This window comes from Drosophila takahashii, chromosome 3L (genome assembly GCF_030179915.1).
Source record: "Drosophila takahashii strain IR98-3 E-12201 chromosome 3L, DtakHiC1v2, whole genome shotgun sequence".
In the NCBI taxonomy this organism is placed as follows: domain Eukaryota; kingdom Metazoa; phylum Arthropoda; class Insecta; order Diptera; family Drosophilidae; genus Drosophila; species Drosophila takahashii.
This window is the reverse complement of record NC_091680.1, coordinates 16690419-16707371: the sequence shown is the minus strand read 5'-3', so window position 1 is coordinate 16707371 and position 16953 is coordinate 16690419. Positions and strand designations below refer to the sequence as shown.

General features: G+C 39.4%; 1 protein-coding gene and 1 long non-coding RNA gene across 2 annotated transcripts; one reads left to right on the top strand and one right to left on the bottom strand.

Moving 5' to 3' along the window:
* Positions 1–7299: 7299 nt before the first annotated feature.
* On the bottom strand, positions 7300–7836 carry LOC123002972 (uncharacterized). Its single transcript, XR_006412334.2, has 2 exons — positions 7732–7836; positions 7300–7483 (listed from the first exon to the last, which is right to left on the bottom strand). It is a non-coding gene; the product is annotated as an uncharacterized lncRNA (long non-coding RNA).
* A 6923-nt stretch (positions 7837–14759) lies between these two features.
* On the top strand, positions 14760–15750 carry LOC108069092 (uncharacterized). Its single transcript, XM_017159043.3, has one exon. The coding sequence runs from the start codon at positions 14867–14869 to the stop codon at positions 15629–15631; it is 765 nt and encodes a 254-aa protein (XP_017014532.2). The 5' UTR covers positions 14760–14866; the 3' UTR covers positions 15632–15750.
* Positions 15751–16953: the final 1203 nt, after the last annotated feature.

Genomic DNA, 16953 nt, shown 5'->3' with positions numbered 1-16953 from the left:
CTGCAGTGGCGAGTGGGGCAAATAAGTGAAAGTCAAATGGTATTGACGCATTGAGCGCTTGAACAAATTAACTGCGCAATGAGCAGCAGCAACAACCACACACACACATACACACGCATATGTCTTGTATCCGTGTATCTCCGGCTGCAACTATTTGTATCTTTTGTTGGCTGGAGCCGGGCTATTTGTTTTTCTGTTTTTTGGCAAATTAATTTTTATTTCAGCCTCTCTCTAGGAAGATTATTAAATCCGAAATTGAAAACTGAAAACTGAGAAAGGGAAACAAGTTTCGATTTATGCAACGCTCGAGGCTTTCGAAAAGTGTTGATTCATTTTGGGACAATCTTATCAGCGGCAATTGCGAGATAAGATGAGGTAATTTCAGCTGAGTCAGGCTATCGAATGGTGACTTGAACCAGAACCGTTCCAAGATATCCTTGGCCGATAACCGAAACGATCCGATGGCCAGTAAAATGCTAATTGCCGGATAACGAGAAGCGTGAGCGTGAGCAAATTAACGTAATTAATGCGACAAGATCGAATTTGATTTTCGCACACAAATCGTTTTGTAATTCAAATGTGGCATGCTGTTCGACTGGCGGCACTTGAGCCATTGAATACGAGTATCTTAAAGATACTTCGGCAGGTGTTTGTTTTTGTTTTGCGATGTGGGGGCGTGGCCTGGCAGAACTTTCACAAATTAATAACACTTTGGGCTTTGGTAACCGAGATGTGGAGCATCGTCCGGGTTCAACAGACTAAGCCGCGACCAAAGACCAAAGATTCGAGCGAGAACTTGGAGAGCGGCATTTTAATTGAATTCGCGAGGTGAACAGACAGAGAAAAAGCGGAGAGATCCGGAAGGGTTGGGTAGCAAGCAGCTGGCGGACCGCAATTTCCAAGAACCCGCCGCTCCGAAGATATATTCACTTATGCTGAGCCATCCGCGGGTATGTATCTTTGTATCTTCGTATCTGCCAAGAGTACGAGACGACAGGCGCAAGCAAATAAAGTGAGTTTGAGCAGAAAAGAAGCAAGGAGGCAAAATGAGCAAATCGGCTAAATAATAATGAGCAACGGAGCCTGCAATGGATATTTTTTGGCGAAAGGAATATCTCGGTAATGATCGGAGGGAAGAGTTCTGTTTCCAGTTAGCAAAAGGTTCGGAAGATAAATGACAAATTTTAATGAGTTTAATTTATGTGATCTTATAAAGATTGTAAAATTTAAATATAAGTCCCCAATCTAAGCTAATAAATTATTACTTTTTTTGTAACTTAAAGAAGCTGTCTAAAAATATAAGTTCCTTTTTTTAAATATATATTTTTAAGCTTTGAAATGTATTGTAATATTCTTTTTACTATAAACCTTTCTTAACTGTAAAAACTATTATTGTCTAAGGTTAATTATTTAATAATATCATTAACTTAGAGCTTTGAACGGAAATAAGTTCTGTAATTCATGGCAAGTGGATTGGCTGTTTCTGATTCTGAATCGAGTCTCGAAACTCGTTACTTGGTCAATGGCTTCTGCCTAGAAGAAGGGGGCGCGGACTTAATCTCTCCTTGAGGGCAGGCGGCATCATCATTGGAGACTAAAACAGACTGCCAGACTGAATGTCTGTCTACCAGTGGTTCACTGTACTCCTTACCCTCTCCCCGGTGTCTGAGTTTCCTTCTGGGGGCTTTGGTAATTTGTAAATTGGTTCATAATTCGTTTGTTTGTTCGGTGGCTCCACCCGCGTTCTTCTCGTACATCTTCTCGGCTTCTTTTTCTCCAACTTCCAGCGACTCTCCCGCCCCACCAGCTTCCTCTTCGGGGCCCTTTCTTTCTTCTCCCCACTGGGAGACATTGCGTTCGTTGGCTTCTTTTGTCTGTTTTTCGGAGGTAATATAGAAAAAAAGGGGGAGGACGGTCGGTTCGGACTGGTAACCATCTAAAAGCTAACAAAATGAAATGGGCACAATCAACTAACTGTAAATACTTTTTGTTTTCATCTTTTTTTTCGCCGCTTCTGCTTTGTTTCTCAGCTTTGCGTTAAGACGCGTTATAATTTTCTATTTCTCGATTTCTCACGAGACTTTGTCTCATTGTCTTCACGCCTTGAATTGTACAAGAAATGTTTGATTTGCATATTTTCGACACTCGCTAATTAATAAACGACTAGCGGACAAAATAAACGAACGCAAAAGGCAAACGAATTCTGCACTCAGGCGGAATGTTAAAGGTCGAAAAGCTTCCGACAAGGCAATTAGATCATCCAAAACCGATTTTGCTAAGACTTTGAAATCTAATGCGTAATGGGATTTGGTTTGGCGCTCCGTAAACCAGTTCTAAAAATCATTGCAGACATGATTTTATTGTAAAATTTATTAATTATATATTTGCGTATAGTTTCTAAACTTTTCTTATATAAATAGTGTGAAAAAGTTTGAAAAATATAACTCAATATATACAAGTTTGAAAATCAAGAGTATTTAACAAAACGTATTTTGTCTAGGTTAGTTAGTTTACCTCCTACCTTTAATTAAAAACCGGATTCACATTATTTTGCTAAAATTGATCGAAAAGATAAACAGACAATTGTCATTATGGAAAGTTTCCCCTAAAAACTGTCTGTCAATATCGACCAAGAAAAAATGTTTGTACAAAACACGTATTCAACATCAGAATAATAAGTAATCCCTAGAACATTTTTAACAAAGATTATTAATAAGACTTAAGTTTAAAACTAGCCAAAAGCGTTATAAAAAATATACCAGTTGAGTACAGTTATTTTACGGATGCACATCTTCCATGAACTTTAAACCCCACATTGCATCACCTTGGCGAATCCCCCAGTAACGCAACTTGACTATAAAGATCTCGAGATTTATTCTTTAAAAGTAGAACTGGCCCATAAAAAATCAATAAATTGCAGTAACCAAATCTTGCCTTTCCCTCGGCAAACTTTTAAATGTGCAGTGCGGAAGGAGGTCAGCGAGAAGGTTAATGCCAATTTACGTCAACAAATGCCCAGACATGCCATCTAAATCGAGCCAGCCGATCCAAGTCAAACCAATTCGATTTGCAAGCAGAGCGAGACTCTTTCTCCCAGACCCTCCGTCTCTTTCGCTCTTTCTCCCTGCTCTGGAGCCGGAGATCAGTGAGAATAAGTCAAATGAATGGGCAATAATAAATAGAAGGGGATCGGAGAAAAGTGCAGGCAAACGAACAACGAGCAGAATCTCAAGAAAACCCCTTTTCCCTCCTCAATTTCCATCTGGAAGAGTACCTCTGGTAATCCCCGCTTTTTCGCTCTTTCTCCGTCTGTCAGCGAACCTTCTTCGATCGGCAAACAAGCCGAACAAAACGCTTCCTCAACTGCCTAGCGGATTTACAATGGTTGCGATGCCATGAGGACTGCACTGCAAGAAACTTATAACGAATAGAGAAAAATATTAAAATAAATATAAATAAATCGGCTTTTATTAATTGAAGTCCTTAAAATGGATTAATGATTAGTAACTTCTTAATATATAATGTACATACCTAAAATCCTTTAATCATTTTAAATTATATTTAAATATTTAAGGAAATAAAAAATGTTGTATTTCAATTTAGCTTTGCATTTAGAGACTTTAATCCTTTGCACCACAGGAAATCTTATTGCAGTTTCAGTGAAATATTGTAAAGTTTTAACTATAGTTTTTTCCACGTGTGCCCCAACCAATTGAGAGCAGGAGGGAAGCCGGTGGTGAGTGCTGGATTAGAGGCAAAGAGTGCGTCGCGGAATGGTATGGTATAGTGTATAGTGTACGAGGATGGAATGCTTCGCTGGTCTCGGGGGCCAGAAATTGGCAAACAATAAAAGCCGTCAAAAAGTGCAGCCAACAGCAAATAGGAAAAGCAATAGCCAGAGAAAAATAAAGGGGCGCCGAGTGGCGGGGGGGGGGCAGCGAAAGAAAAAACAGTTTGAAAAGTTGATTGTTTAGTTGGAGTTGGAGCATAAAAAATGTTAGCTACACACAACAACGAAAAAAAAAGCAGAAAACCAAAACAACGGCGTAGGAAAAAAGCACAAAAAAGTGGAGCGTCGATTGGAGTTGTAGAGAAAATGGTTTTCCATCACAGTGAGAACAAGGATGGGATGGGGAATGGGGTTGTGGGGTGAGGAAATGGTGGGGATCTGAGGGTTATACAGTTCGGCCTGGCCAGTGCATCGAGATCGGGAACCAGCTTTCTCAGGAGATGTCTGAACCCGGGCTCAGACACATGTATGGACTATTATCATATTAGCCAACTAATAGGGCTAGGGAATAAGTGAAGGAGATTGTCCGTAATCGATATATTGTGCAGAGAGGAGGCACCCATTGTTGTTAGAAAAGGGAATATTGGTATTTTAAAGCCAAGTTCAAAGCCGCAATCTTAAAGATCTATCCATTTTTCTATTTAAGTAAAAGAATTGTTATGATCTACTATTTTAAAAATTGATTTTAACATCTTAAATGGGTATGAAAAACATTCTACTCAACAAAAATATACATTTTAAATCTGACTTATTGTTATATCTTGAAATATGGTGCTCTTTGTTTGATAAAAACTTTAACTGACATGAGATCTAAATCAGTAAAGATAGATCTTCAGTCACGCTGTCATCTCTAGCTGACTGAGGCTTGGTGAAAGATACATTTCAGCTCTTGTCAGAAAGCAGGCAGTGGCCGAGTCTTGGGCATGGAAAAACAGACAAATGTGACGGAAGAAAGCGCTCGGAGGGGAGCTTCCCGGGGTCTCGAGAAGCGAGTGGGGAGTAACAAACTGCCGTTGACTGACTGACATTTTTTGCGCTTTTTCTTATATTTTATTTTTGATGACGACGCAGGCCGAAGTGTGGCCTGACAAATGCATAAAACTCGAGCCCCGGCGAGAGATATGTATATACTATATGCGGCGGAACGGGCAGGGGAAGGGGAAGGGGAACGGGACTCGGAATGGGGAAGATCATGAAGATCTCCGAGAGAGTGGGAACTGAGATGCAGTGGGGCTCGAGATTCGAGTTGAGGTTGAAGCTGGGAGCATTTTGCCAGTGATTTGCTGCTGACAACAACAGCAACGAAAACAACAACCATACGACAACGTCGACGTTGTAGCAATTGAATTTTTGCACGTCGCCCATGAAGTTGTTTGTTTGCCTGGCATCGCTTGGCTCCTCAAAATGCACCATTCCCTCCATTTTTTCGTACCCCCTTACACGGGAAAAAATACTGCATATTTAAATGAGATAATTAAGAAAATATTGTAAAAGTTCAGGAAATTTTTTACTTCCAGATTATGTTATTAAAAATAAATATAAATATAATATTGAAATAGCAGGAATGTATTTCTCTCAGTGCACCGTTATTGTTGCTGCTGCACTTGGATGAAAAATTGTAGAAGCTGTTAACGAAAACAACAACGAATCCGGCAACAACAACAACAACAACAACACATGGCCAACTGTTTGTACGGCTGATTGTGTTTGTTGTTGCTGGCTTTGCGCATATTTATGTTGGCTTTGAGTTACCGTTAGACGGTTATATGGCGGATTACATTTGGCGCTGCTGATGGCAAATTATCTGTGCCACAGTCGAACAAGAGTTAAAAAAGTTGGGCGATCCGCGGGGGAAGAGAGTCAGAATGTGGCCACGATGACGATGATTGAGTTTGCAGCTTGCGAAAATGGATAATGGAGTTTTACTCTTTCCAGCTGTCTATCTCTCTAATGCATCCTCTTATTTATGTATCTCTCTAATTGACCATCAATCTATGGCATTCCTTCTGCCATTCCGAATCTATAAATCTATTTTATAATCCTGCCTACTTCTTGATTGGCTTCCTTGGTCTCTCCAAATGATAATAAATGTTCTTAACTTAAGTTGTTTTCCAATTGTTCAACTATCTTACATTTAAGCACCTAATGAACAGCTTTCATGTTTAATGCATACCTGTTCGTCTATTCCATGTCATTTGAAATAAGTTTTAAAATCTGGTGAGTTAGGACATTTTAAATTTTCTAAATTCCAATTTACTACATTTTATGTTTTTTTCTTTTTCTTTTGCGGCCACCTACTAGACAGCAAACAAGTTTTACACTCTTGATTGGCGGGATAATTCCAACAACTTATATTAACCATATCGTATTGATTTTACTAAAATTTTTTCTCCATAATCTTATTAGTCAAACATAATAGAACTAACATTCCATAAATATTCTATAAAATCTGTTGAGTAAAACGATTTTTAAAACATTTCCTAGAACTCTAGAAAGCAGGGATCTTACATATAATCTGACGATGCTACCCATCAAAGTTAACCTATTGATTTTTGTGCCTGCAGCTTTACTCAGCATACTTTTGGAGGCTTTGGGGATCCAAACTGCCATCAAAGAGCTTCAAAAACGGTATAAATTGTAGCGGTTGACTCAGGATGGGAAGCTGTAATTTTCCGAATAAATGTACGCCCAACGCCCGATACACAAGAGTAGATTTTTGAAGCGCTCTCTTCCTTCTACCCAGTTGTTCAACCCTAATTAACAAAGGGCACTTATAATTTTTTGTACGGCACCAATTTTTTTAAGTGTAAAAAAGTTGTTGACACTTTTTTATTTTCTAACTTAAGTTCTGATTAACCGACTTCGGTAATCAAAGACTAATTTTACAGGTAATGGAATGCCCCTTCTCAGACGCACCATTGAGCTTCAGTCATTACTTTAAAAGCTACACTTAGCCAATGTTTAATATACACGCCTAAAAACCTAAATTTATTTTAAACAGATAAATAAATATATTTTAAAATCCTGCTTACTTCTTGATTGGCTTTCTGGTCCAAATGATTATAAACTAATGCCCTTTCCTCACCAGAGCTGAATGTAGCATTTTGACATTTTTTGGTATATGTTACATTTTTCCCATATATTTTCAAGTGGTTCTAGAGGTGAGAGAAAAGAGCATTCGACAATAAATGCTACTACATTTTGATATTCTCGTGCCTAAAATACCAAATATCTGAGTATTTTTTGACTACCGACAAAACGGCCATCGCAAAATTTTCGAAATTATCAAGGCCCTCTATAGATGATTTCTCTGCAGAAAAAAAAATTACGAGTAACTGCAGTTAACAAAACCTGACCAATCTTTTGCCGCTCAGGTTTGTCACAGGAAGTAAGAGGCAACAAACCACCATATCGATTAGACCACAGAAGGATTGCAAAATCAACAATAAAATGATACCAAAAAAAGATCTAATGTGCATTGCATAGCAATATATAATGCAAACAAAAGCTTAATAAAACATTCAAATCTTTATTGTCCATGGTCAATACATTTGATTGTTCAAATCTCCTGCTTGCGGATTAGTATTTGAGAAATTATGCCCATTTCTCAGGTTTTGAAAAATGTCTTCCTCATGAAAAGCTTTCAACGCTTTCCTTTGTGTTTCCGTGCTTGCGCTGTTTCTCTAGCTGTTTCTGAATTTTCAGCAGAAAACACAGGACAAAAATAAGATCATTTTGTTAGCATTGAATATTTTGAATTTAAATACAAAGCACATCTGTTTTCGAAATAATAAATGCTGAATGCTAAATGCTTTCCCGTGCGGACAGGAAATAGCATTTTTTTGAATACCGAAAAAATACTACAGTTGTACATCAGTGAGGAAACGGCATTAACAAACTCAACATTCACCTACTGAATAGCATTCATGTTTAATGCATACCTGGTTGTGTATAGACTTTATGTTTTGGCCTTTGAAGCCACTTGCTTTACAATAGTAGTTTTACACTCCTGATTCCCTGAATAAATCCACTTGCACAACCTTTATCAACCATAACGTACGGATTATTGAAAAATTAGTTCTTGGTAATCTGATTAGTCAAACATAATGGAACTAATGTTCTAAAAATATTCTATAAAATAGGATGGGAAAAATGAATTTCAAAACATTTGCTAGAACTCTAGAAACCAGGAATCTTCCTTATAAACTAACGATGCTACCCATCTACGTTAACTTATTGCTGTTTGTGCCTGCAGCTTTACTTAGCTTAATCCATATTTATTTAAATTTGTAAAAGATTGGTAGAAATAATTAATAAACAGATTCTGAGTATTTTGAATTGAGAAATTTTTTAATTATGTAAAGCGTTCTGCTTGTATGAATGGTTCCCCAACTCGTTATACATTTACTTCTTTAAGGCGTAATTACTTACCTAAAGCTATTAATAATATTTATTTAAAAAATGTGTTGTGTGTGCAAAAAATGTACTAGTCAACCCGCATCCTATTGATTAGTCAACCTTTTTATATTTGCGAATTTATTATACAATCCTTGTTTTGCGACCAGTCATCGTTTCCTATAAAATCAAGTGATAACGGTACATTTCAATCCATTTGTCAGAGAACTAGAGACAAAGGAACGTACTCAAGAAAATGATACCAAAATTCATAAATATAGTGGCTTTTATGTCTTTGGCCTTAGTGAACTTAATGATGTATTCCGACTTGTGTAAACAGCTTGAGTTTTGTAATTATAAACGTTCTTAAATAAATAACTAACAGCTTGTAAAATAAATAAATATAATATTCGGTAGCGTTATACCTGCGTTTATTTCAAAAAGCTTAAAATTTGTAATAATTTGTAATATTTGTAATTTCTACCGACGTTTCGCAACACCATTCATAATCCATTCACTTCTCCATGTTTAATTACGGTCAATTGCCAGCCATCAAATTGGGATTCCCATTCCCATGTGTGCCCTAAAAATAGCAGATAGCGATAGACCTCCTGGGGGATAACCAAACCAAGGCTAATGATACAAAGGTAAAGGCGCCCCTCTCTTCTACTTTCTGGTGTGAACATCTCGCTCCGTTCAACTTTCAACTTACATTTTTGCGACTTTCGCAGCAAGTGACATACAAAACGTACAAAAATAACAAAAAGGAAAGGCCTCCATCGACTCTATTGCCCCTTCCCGGATCCCCCCACCCATCTGCCATCTGACTTTTTGACGCTCATTTCGCACAAGACTTTCAAATGGCTAAAACTCAAACTGAAACTGAGGTAAAGCCAAACGTTAACGTTAACTTGGCCATTGGCGATCTTTGCAGTAAGCTTTGAAATTCGAGTATCGAGTATTTGTTTCTGAGACTCTGAGCCCGGCCTCTGATGTTCGGGCGACTCGTAAAACTATTGGCCATTATTATCTGTTGGCTCTGTCCGTTGGCCGATGTTGTTGCTGGTAATTGTTGCCGCTTTTCGGCTGTTGTGCTTTATTGTTTTTATTTTTGTTTTGCCCGACGTCGGCATCTGAAAAGAAGGTCGCACAAGGTGGTCCACCATCCACATCGAGGTGAGCCGTTATCGGTACCCTAGCTTTTGGTTAGGAGTTGGGTGATATTCGATAAAACAGTTCGAATTAGGAGAACTTTTTATATATTCTTAAATATTTTCTATTCAATAAAAAAAAGATTTAAAAATATATTATTATTTTTTAGCAGAATAATTACATATTTTTTAATACAATATTATAAAAATATCTTTAAAAAAAAATTCCATATAAATTATTTATTATTATTCTTTACTATTCTTCCAGCTAGAGCATATTGACTTCGTTGCTCTCTAGGCCCGGCTTTCATCTTGTATTATTTTCGTTTCATTTGTCTTTAAAATTAATGTGCCAGATTTGAAAACCTGTAACGTCAGCTGGCTCAGTGTCCGTCGCTCAGTCACAGTTTCTGTTTGTGATTTTCTGGCTTAGAGCGGAGAAGTTGACGAGTTAACTGAAAGAAACTAAACCGAAAGAATAGCCAGCTCTCCAACATTTTTTCTCTGGCAGCTGCAATTGATTTTCACTTGGATTTCTTTTTTATTTGGGAGATCACCAGAGAAAGAGAGGAGAAATGATGAAGACTTGCCCCGTTTTCCCTGGCTGTCGCTCACTTTTTGTTGCTTTTGTCTGGCATTGACGTCTTCGCTGGAAAGGGAGTGGGTTAATCGGGCGTCAGGGGGTTAAGCGGGCCTGCCGTCACACTCTGATATTTGTCGCTATTTTTTTTGCTGCCGTGTTTTGGGTTTTGTTTTCATCGCAGCTATTTTTCGGTTGGCAAATTGCTTTGGAGTCAGCGTAGGTGCCTCGCGAATTTCGGCAAGCAAATTTTTTTTCTTTTTTCGCATAATTGAATTTGTTTTCGAGGTCGCCAAAAAGCCAGGCAAACGTTTAATAAACTGAACTTTAGAGCTTTGCGAAACCAATCGTTGGTTTTTCGGCTTTACTTGGATTTTGTTGTCGATCGCCGATCGCTGATCGCTGCAGTTGTCAATCAAAAAGTCAAATTCCAAGCTGCCAAGGGTGCCCAATTTGTCTTTCAACTGCAATTGAGACGAAAAGCGAATGTGACATGGTCAGCAGCAACAGCAGCGGCAGCGTTTGGAAAATGCAATAAAGCAATCGAAAAACGGCCGAGAATGCAATGGGATCGACATTGCGCATACGCGGCGTGTGTCTCAGTGTCTCCGGCCATCTGATACAGCCGGTAATAAGCCGGTTGCCTGGCCTCAACAATCGACAATCGACTATTGACGGTGCAGGAATGCCGCCCGAATATGACAGTCGCCAATAACGCTAACTATATGTCCAACTGGAATCATTAACCCATTGAAAAACGAAAAGATATGTCCTGATACGTAGTGTGATGTATTATAAAAATAATTTATATATTAACAACATTTTCTTCTTTGTTTAACTGATACCTCATTGATCCATTGAATTTTGGAAATTTGTTAGTCTAGAAAATGTTTATTGTTCTATCGAGATATTTAATTCAAGAAAATATAGCCTCCTCTGCATAAGAACATATATTAAAAAATCTGTTAAACATATTTAAATTAAAGAGTTTGTCATTAAAATTTAATTTAAGGAATATATTTTGTCCCCACCGAATCTCGTTATTAATTAAGATGTACAATCCTCAAAATACGTATTTCTTTTATTTAGTCATGCATAAATGAATGATTCTAAAAGGCCCATTTAATTCAATATTCACTAAAACCCTTTTACAAGACTCATTAATCTTAACTTATTTCCCACAACCAAAGCAACTACGACCCGCGATGGGTTAATCGACCAGTGTTGCCCTGACAGTTTACAAGTTATTCAAACGCAAATGTTTAACAATAAGCAAATAATTCTCTGTGCACATGTCACACAAATCAAACAGCCGGGCAAAGGGGAAAATCGAGGGTTTGTCGAATGTCGACTGGCTCTGGCTGGCTGGCTTTCTGGCCAACTCCCAAGGGGCCAACTCCATTTCGGCTATGCTAACTCCATTCAATCGCTATGCAAATCAAAGCGAACTGCGTAATGAGCCGCAACCGTAACCAAAAACGAGGCGGGAATCGAAGTTGGGACTCAGTGCCCCGCTGTTTGCCACTTGACTTACATGTGTTTGCCGCTGATTGCTTTAATGGGTCACCACTGTACTGGTTGGGACACATATGTGTGCTAACGGTAAACTGGTTTCGATGACATGGCGCATAACACCCCAAAATAGTACTCGTGTACTCCACGGCACTCGAATACTCGAATACTCGACAAATGCCAATTGCCCAATGTTTCTCGCTGACCCGCTCGGCGTTCATCGCTCGTCCGTCGATGGGCTCATGACATATTAGCAAAGGTTTTGCCAGCCATTTATGACTCCAATGGCCGCTGATTTCATTTAGGGCCAGGCCAAGCTAATCGCAAGTATTTCTGGTTGCCGGTCGCCAGTCAACAGTTGCAACATCCATTGCGGTGTGTCACGATCCTGAAGGCGAGGAAATCAAACGAAATAAAAGTCGACTGGGCCCAGCAGCATATGTGAGGGAATAACTAAGAAGAAAATTTTGATGGCCCATTAAATACCCTGAAAAAAAATAAATTCAAACTGAAAATATTAATTACAAAATTAAATTTTTTAAATACAAAATCTGATTTAATATTTTCTATATCAAAAATTTCAGTATTCATATTTCCCATCGGTTTTTAATTTAGATAACAATTTACAAACATTTTACAGAAATAAAATAAAAAGGAACAAAAGCTCATAAATATAATTATAAATTAAATATTTCCCAACTTCTAAGTTTCTTCAATTAATTACTTAAAAAAATCATTAAAAATAATTATAAGCCCTTTAAGTAGTTTAAAAGCCTAAAGTCAAACCAAAACATATGCCAATTTAAATTAGGGTATGGAAAAACTCAGCACAATCTGTAGAGGTGCCATGCGGAGTTATGGTTATGTGAACAAGCAACAACAAGCAATGCAACAACTGCAACTAGCAACAACAATCGGTGGCAGCGGCAGCAAAAAATATCGCATTGAAAATCGCTGCAAATGAGGCAGCGTGAAAAATGCGCGACTGTCGAAATTGTTTTTGGTAAAAATATCAGGCAGGTTGACTGCAAAAGGGGGGAGGGAAAATGGAAAGGGGTTAGTCGGGGGCGAGAGGGTAAGCACTTGCAATCGGTTAAGCATTCACATGGGAAAACGACGGGCAGCAGTCAACAGTCAGCAGGTTGCCGAGCCCAGCAGCAACTGCAATATCAACTGCAGCAGTAGAAACAGCAGCCACTGCAACAGCAGCAACTGCAGCAACATTTTGACAGCTCTTGCAGGAATTGCAACTTTATTTCACTTTTCGACCAGCAAATATTTCCAACAATATTTCCACCAAATGTCAGACCTGCTAAATGTGACATAAGAGAAGGGCGAGGGAAAAGCTCGCCATTTTAACCCTAAGCAACTTTCCCAGGGGTTCAACTTGAAACTTTAGAAAAAAGGATCAATTAAGAACGATTTTATTTTGGTATAAATATTCTTATCCGTTTATCAAATCTTCATATTTTTTTTACTATATCATTACTCTTATATTTATTTGTATTAATTTGAATATTCATATTCAATCACTCTTTTGAATAAAAGGAACTCCATTAATTTAGATTCCTGAATATCCACTTGTCATTCAAATATATCTGGCCCCCAATAGAGTTATAACTGTTTACAAATAAATGACTTTTAATTTATCTCCCATTCAAGCCTGTCTTTTCCGCCTTAAGCAAAAATAAGAGTATAAAACTGGCAATACATTGCATGCGTAGTCTATTTAGTCACATAGAAGGGGATTTCGCGGGGCCTGATGTTGTTTGACATATTTGTCATGCGTGGCCAAAAAATATTCCCACGTTAATTTTTGACCATTTTTTTTATTTTTGCCTAATTGAATTCATTTGGCCGAGTGAAAATGTAAAGAGATAAAATAACATAAAGCCAAATGGACTGCAAAAGCAGAAAAACCAAGCTGGTGAAACCATTTATCATTATTGGCAGAGATCGTTGGCCATATTTAGTCGTATTTATTGGCAAAACAAATTGATTAATTGATCTGGCATTTGCATGCGGCTCTCGTCTTAATGAGAACTTGACGTCTCATTGAGAACTGTTGCCCCCAGCCAGATGATCGATGAATGGATGCAAAGGTGCTGGAACGGATGAATGAACGGGTAGAGTCTGGCATGGCGGTCAAAAAACAGGAGACAATGCACCGGGAAAAAGCAGAAAAAATAAGCTTTTAATTACTGACTAAAATAAGCTTAAGGCCATGTTAAGAAAACTTTTTGGATCATACTAATCTTTGATTTAAAAGAAAAGTTAAATGGATTTTCTAATAAAAACACCTCTTTAACAACCAAAAATCAAATAAATTAAATAAATTGATTTAAATAAATGGCATGAATAAGTATTTTTTGTTAAATTTTATTTTTTGCTGACCAATTCTAATTGTTTCTTTGCGTGTATTTGGCAAGTGACCCCATCTGAATCGCATGCGTAACAACTCCAAGCGGTAGCCCAGAAATCGATGTCAGGGACAGTTGAAAGCGCACGAACCTCGCCTGCCCGTCGACTTGTCCTCTCACCTGGGCTCGATCACCTGCGTTTTGAACTCCGCACTCATTAATCACGGCTTCGATCGGCGGAAAGGGGATCGGCGCGAGTGCCACGGACAGATGTTTGTGCGATCAGGGGGAAAAACTTCATTCAAGTGCGCTTGAAGCGCCAAAAATAATGTTGGCTGCCTGCTCGCTTATTTGTTTGTTGGCTGTGTATTTGATTACATAATCCAAACAAATCACGAGAAAGTATAACAAATGTTGATTAAAGTCGCTGATGAGATACTCTACTAGATATGCTAAGTCTGGAGCAAAAGAAAAGAAATATTAATTGCTTTGTTATATTTTCTAGATTTATCAAAGAATTTTACAAAACCAATTTTGAAAATCATTTTTAGTATGTTTATTTGAATATTTATTTAGAGTTGTCCAAATACTTTAAAATAATGAAAACTAATGAAGTTACTGTCATCAAAATTATAATTAGATTTTTTAAATATATATTTAGCTCCTTTAAATTATATATATAAAGAGAACACCAGCTCCAGCTATCTCTTAGTAAAATGAAATTCATAATAAGTAAGTTATCATTTAATTACATGTTGCCCCCAAAGGAAAGCGTATTTCGGTCACTTATTAAAGCCATTTGCCAACTGATTCGATCAGCAAATGTAGCCTTCAATTGCGGTTAGGGGAGAGTCTTTCGACATCAGCCCACCGATGCTTTCGCCGGAGCCACTCGAGCCTGTGTTAATACTGTTAACTGGCCCGGGGGTGTCCGCAGTGGTTCGCAGTGCACTGCACCACTTGCGTGGTGCTTCCGGACAAGGCCGCCTCGAATCGTGGTGGTTGGCTCTATAAAAGTGTAACCACGATCTGGCAGAGACATCAGTTCGACGCTTTGGCTCATCTCCATCAGGTCAACATGAAAATCTTCGTCTGTTTGCTGGCTGTGGCCGCTGTGGCTCAAGCAGGATTCATTGGAGGAGGCGGCGGTGGCGGTGGTGGAGGCTACGGTGGTGGTGGCTCTTCCCACGGTGGCTACGGTGGATCCTCCCATGGCGGCGGAGATGCTGGTGGTGGCTACAGCTATGGCGGCGGTGGCTCTGATCACGGTTCAGATCACCATGGCGGTGGAGGCTCGCCGCCCGTCAAGGTCATCAAAGTGATTCACGAATCTGCTCCATCCGGCGGCGCAGGAGGCTGGCAATCTGGAGGAGGAGGCGCTGGTGGCTGGTCTGCTGGCGGTGGTGGCGGTCATGGCGGCGGTGCCCAGGAGATCAAAATCATCAAGATCATCTCGCAGCAGGCTTCGTCTGGAGGTCATGGAGGCGGCGGCTACGGAGGTTCTTCGGGAGGCTATGGTGGTGCATCCAGCGGTGGCTGGTCTTCCGGTGGAGCTTCCAGCGGTGGTTGGTCCTCGGGCGGAGCTTCCAGCGGCGGTTGGTCCTCTGGAGGAGGTGGTGCTGAGGCCCCCACTGCCGTGAAGATCATCAAAATCATCTCAGAATCGGACTCGGGAGCCGGCGACTCCGGTGGTTGGTCCTCGGGTGGTGCACCCGGCGGTGGCTACGGTGGTGGATCTTCCAGCGGTGGCTGGTCTTCCGGCGGAGCTTCCAGTGGCGGCTGGTCCTCGGGTGGCGCCTCCAGCGGAGGCTGGGCTCCCCAGGGCGGCGGCAGCAGCTGGTAATTGTGATAACCCCTGATTTCATAGTTTTCACTCACCCACCCATTGTTCCATTTCACATTCATTCTCTGTTATTGCCTCATTCCACCGTATTTGTTAAATAAAAGTTTTCTGTTTGATCATTTCCAAAAAAAAAGTGTTTAATTTGCCAAACTCTAGGAGAGAAAACAAAGGAGCAACCCAAGAAATCCTTTTACAACTTTTCAATTTAAAACAGAAAACTCGGCGAGGAGAAAACCCACCATTTTCCCTCCTAAGAAGCACACTTAAGCGTTAAGTAATAAAATGCAAGCAAAGCTCGGCAAAAAAAAGGAGCAGCCAAGAAGGGACAGTGGGGAGGGGGTGGAAATAAAGGAAAAACTGTCGGAAAATATGTAAAATATCACTTTTGACTAGCCGGGAAAGTCTAGCCACCCCCAAGGAGCCAGCTTTCTCACAGCGGGCGGTGGTGGAATGTGGGTGGGCGGGAGGTTTTTATGTCGGGATTCATTGGGTTGCATGTATAAAAATATATTTTCCATATAAATCTAACAAAGAACGTGTTCGGGTTACTTGATTAGGGCCAGCAGAGAGTGGGCAAAACATTTTCAGCTTTTCTTTTCTTTTCTTATTTTCTTTTTTTTGGGACTTGGAGCGGGGGAAATGGAGTGCCGAAGAAAAGGATAAAAGACAGACTGGGTCCTTTTCGATTTCCTTGAACATTTACACAATGAAGACAAAGAAAGAACTTTATATACACACCCAGAGAAGTGAGCAATTTGTTGCTCGCTGGCTATAGCCGATATGATAGGTTTGATTTTCGGTATTGATTTATCAAAGAGGAAGTGAATATTTTCGTTGCCCCGTTGTTTTCTTTTGGGCATTTTCCATTGAGGGAATTGCGCAATTTTTTGGCTTCAGGAAAGAATTATAAAAACAATCATTAAACATATTTATTCTCTCCCACTCAATAGCCATCAACTTGTTGCCGGCATTGTAAACAAACAATCGGAGCCAAATTCCTACACACAAAACCCGCACACACACATTACTTTTACTTAATATCCCAAAATCGAATCGCATCTCTAAACAAATTCGGCTACGAAATAATTTTTATGAGTTAAATGGAAAATTGTTTTCCATTGAATGAAATTCCCTTGTTCCCTCGCTCTCGATTTAATCTTTCCCCATTGCGTTGATTATATTTGACTGGTGCTTCTTTCAGAAATTTGTTATTATTTTAATTTTACTTATTGACTGATTGTTGCCATTGTTCTTGCCGCTCTTCAGCACGTGCAGCGGTCGAAACAGTGGAAAATTGCGTGTTTACCCAAGGACAACAGTGG

What these genes read in the sequence shown, in the direction of transcription:
- LOC108069092 (XM_017159043.3), top strand. Translation starts at nt 14,867, where the DNA reads ATGAAAATCTTCGTCTGTTTGCTGGCTGTGGCCGCTGTGGCTCAAGCA.